Source organism: Papaver somniferum, chromosome 9 (assembly GCF_003573695.1).
Source record: "Papaver somniferum cultivar HN1 chromosome 9, ASM357369v1, whole genome shotgun sequence".
Lineage (NCBI taxonomy): Eukaryota > Viridiplantae > Streptophyta > Magnoliopsida > Ranunculales > Papaveraceae > Papaver > Papaver somniferum.
The window spans coordinates 112,109,140-112,112,509 of NC_039366.1; the positions used below are offsets into that span (position 1 = coordinate 112,109,140).

The 3,370-nt window shown below is 33.9% G+C and overlaps 1 protein-coding gene across 1 annotated transcript; it reads left to right on the forward strand.

Annotated features, from left to right (window-relative positions):
- Positions 1–464: 464 nt before the first annotated feature.
- LOC113313720 (protein ESKIMO 1-like) lies at positions 465–3,010 on the forward strand. The gene is made up of 5 exons (XM_026562518.1): positions 465–1,267; positions 1,379–1,550; positions 1,640–1,839; positions 1,954–2,112; positions 2,407–3,010. Exons 1-5 carry the CDS (start codon positions 636–638, stop codon positions 2,756–2,758), a joined length of 1,515 nt encoding a protein of 504 aa, XP_026418303.1. The 5' UTR covers positions 465–635; the 3' UTR covers positions 2,759–3,010.
- The last annotated feature ends 360 nt before the right edge of the window (positions 3,011–3,370 follow it).

Genomic DNA, 3,370 nt, shown 5'->3' on the forward strand with positions numbered 1-3,370 from the left:
TTCCAATAAAATATGTTGAAACTAAAATCTTAAATGTAATTTATTTCCAGATTCTCATATAATAATCCATATATTTGAAAAATTAATACTCTGAACATAAATAGTTCAACGCTTAGATCTCGTTTATATATAATGGTGATAAATTGTGGTATTGCTAGATCAAAAATAACCGAGCTCATCGAAATGTAAATAAACTGTACGCACATTTGATTTGATGAAGTTAAAATAACATAATTCAGACTGCCATATGCGTATCGTTTAATAGGATTTAGAAAAAAAAAATGAAAATCTTACATCAGAGGAGAGAATAAACGAACTACCAATTTGAGTAGCTTTCATCTAACTTCTTTATAGAATCCTCACCAAGAATCCCAAAAAGAGAAGTAGTTATAAAGAATTTTAACAAAAAAGAAAATATAAATCAGAAAAAGACATTCCTCCTTCCCTCAAACACCAAAAAACAATCCAGTTAGTATTATTCTGAAAGACAACCCCACATTTTTCACCAAATCCCCCATTAAACAAACGGAATTCTTATATCTTTCTTTATCTCTCAAAATCTCTCTATTTCTGATCCCTCCCTCTCTCTGACAGACTACACTACAGTTCGTTAAAGACTAGTCTCATCTCAACTCATGCAGCTGCCCAGAAGAAAATCACCTCTGTTTGAAACAGTAGGAGCAGGAATGAAATACCCAGGTGGTGGTGGTGGAAGAAGAAACAGCAATCTTTCAATCATCGTTGTAATTTTCTCAATCTTTCTTTTTGCTGGGTTTATGTATAATGAAGATGTTAAATCAATAGCAGAATTCCCATTCTCAACTAAACCTTCTACTACTAAACCTATTACTACTCATCATCATCGTCAAGAACTTCACCAAGAAATCTCAACTTCAATCAAAAACACTGAAGAAGAAGGTGATAATAAGAATTCAAGAACCACTACTAAAACTGTTACTAGAATAGAATCACAAGAAACCCATGTTGATGATGTAAAACCATCAAAAATCCAACAACCCATTATTGAATCAGTTGTGGTTCCTAAACAGAAACCAGAAATCAAGAAGATTATTGAAGAAATTGAAGGGCCTCCTGAAAGTTGTGATCTTTTTGATGGGAAATGGGTTTTTGATAATATAACTCATCCTCTTTATAAAGAAGATGAATGTGAATTTCTCACTGAACAAGTTACTTGTATGAGAAATGGTAGAAAAGATTCTCGTTATCAGAATTGGAGATGGCAACCTACTCACTGTAATTTACCAAAGTAAGTTCTTTTTTTTTTTACTAAAAATCTTATCAAAATTTGTTTCATTAATTTTAGAATTAACTGCATTTAATTAGCATTAATTCTGTGATTAATTCTGTAATTAATCAGATTCAGTCCAAGATTATTACTTGAAAAGCTAAGAGGGAAAAGATTAATGTTTGTTGGTGACTCATTGAATCGGAATCAATGGGAATCAATGATTTGTTTCGTTCAATCTGTTGTTCCTGCTGGAAAGAAAAGCTTAAACAAATATGGATCGCTCTCTGTTTTCCGACTTGAGGTACTGAGTCAACTCAGATCGAACGAGTTCATTAATTACTTTTTATTAGTTAGTGCTTTCCTAATATGATTTCCACTTGTGACATGAAGGAATTTGACGCAACAGTTGAATTCTACTGGGCACCATTTTTAGTTCAGTCGAATTCCGATGATCCGACAATGCACAGTATCTTAGATCGTATAATCATGCCGGAATCGATATCGAAACATGGCGAAAACTGGAAGGGTGTTGATTATTTGATCTTCAACACATACATTTGGTGGATGAATACACCTGACATGAAAGTCTTGTAAGTACCAAAAAAAAAAAAAAAATTGTACAAACTTTTTCTTTATGCATCACCCTTATAATGTACATAATGCAAGTGCCCATTATAATGTGCTGATTATTTTTCTCTAATCAGGCGAGGATCGTTCGATGAAGGCGACACAGAATACTATGAAATCGACCGGCCGATAGTTTACAACAGAGTTTTGAATACATGGGCAAAATGGGTTGATGAAAATATAGACCCAAAACAAACATCAGTCTTCTTCAGTAGTATGTCTCCTCTCCATATCAAGTAAGCCATCATTTTTAATCCTCCTAATTACTTTTAAGGGAAAAGCACAAAGTGTTTCACAAAAAGTGAACCGCTAGTATAATTGATCAATCACGATTTGGTGAACTAATAAATGAATGTCCTAGCTGGTTGTTTGTGCATCCATTTGACGTAGACTTGCAAGTCACTCTCCTCCACTGCTTAGATTGCACTCCACCCTGTAAATTCATGGTAGGACTGAAAAGGAGTCAAGTCAATGTCTGACTGACCACCTTTTATTATCTGAGTCTGACATAAAATTGTATATTTATATAGGAGTGAAGATTGGGGAAATCTGAATGGGATCAAATGCGCGTTAGAGACTATGCCAATACGGAACATGTCGATGCCGCTGGAAGTTGGAACGGATAGAAGGTTTTTTGTGATAGCTTCGAATATAACAGCGAACATGAAAGTGCCAGTTTATTTTCTCAACATCACTACCTTGAGTGAGTATAGAAAAGATGCGCATACTTCTGTTTACACAATTCGGCAAGGGAAGCTGCTTACAGCGGAACAGAAAGCTGATCCACAGACGTTTGCGGATTGTATTCATTGGTGTCTTCCTGGTTTGCCTGATACTTGGAACGAGTTTCTTTATGCTCGTATTATCTCTCGTCGGTCTTGACCCTGTCGATCAATCCATCACTCTATGTGATTTTATCTCTATTTTTTTCTTTTAATACATAGAAAAAAGAAGGAAGAGTTGTGTCAATTTACTGATTTTTCTTGCTTGTGAACGGCGAGGTTTTTTTTTTTTTTGAATATTTTTGTTTAGCCAGATTGGCTGATGAAAGTTATAAAGAAAATGTATATTGAGTTCTGATCACAAAGAAAAAGGAAAATTAATAAGAAATTAAACTAGTAATTGAAAATCAAAGACAAGTGCAAAGTTTCTTTATGCTTGTTAGTTGTTACACAGAGTCGCCAAACAAAGAATAGGTGGTTGCAGATAGGGTGCCCATAGGACATCAAGCCTGAAGGTGCGATATCAACCACTCCTTTCTTTTTTTCCTAAAAAAAAGACGGTCCGTGAGTTATAACCCCAAAGATGTCACTATCCATCCATAAAAAACCCATGAAAACAAAAGTAACACAAAAATCCCAAAAAAATAAAAGTAAAATAAAAGTCCCAAATTTTAATATTGGTTTCATCAAATTTTATTTTGGTTTCATCAAATTTTATGATAAAACCAAAATAAAATTTGATGAAACCAATATTGAAATTTGGGGTTTTCGT

Bases quoted from the DNA above. Each gene is read 5' to 3' on its own strand.
- LOC113313720 (XM_026562518.1), top strand. From the start codon at position 636: ATGCAGCTGCCCAGAAGAAAATCACCTCTGTTTGAAACAGTAGGAGCA. The intron at 1,551-1,639 runs GTACTGAGTCAA...TGTGACATGAAG, and splicing joins TCTCTGTTTTCCGACTTGAG to GAATTTGACGCAACAGTTGA. The intron at 1,840-1,953 runs GTAAGTACCAAA...TTCTCTAATCAG, and splicing joins ACACCTGACATGAAAGTCTT to GCGAGGATCGTTCGATGAAG.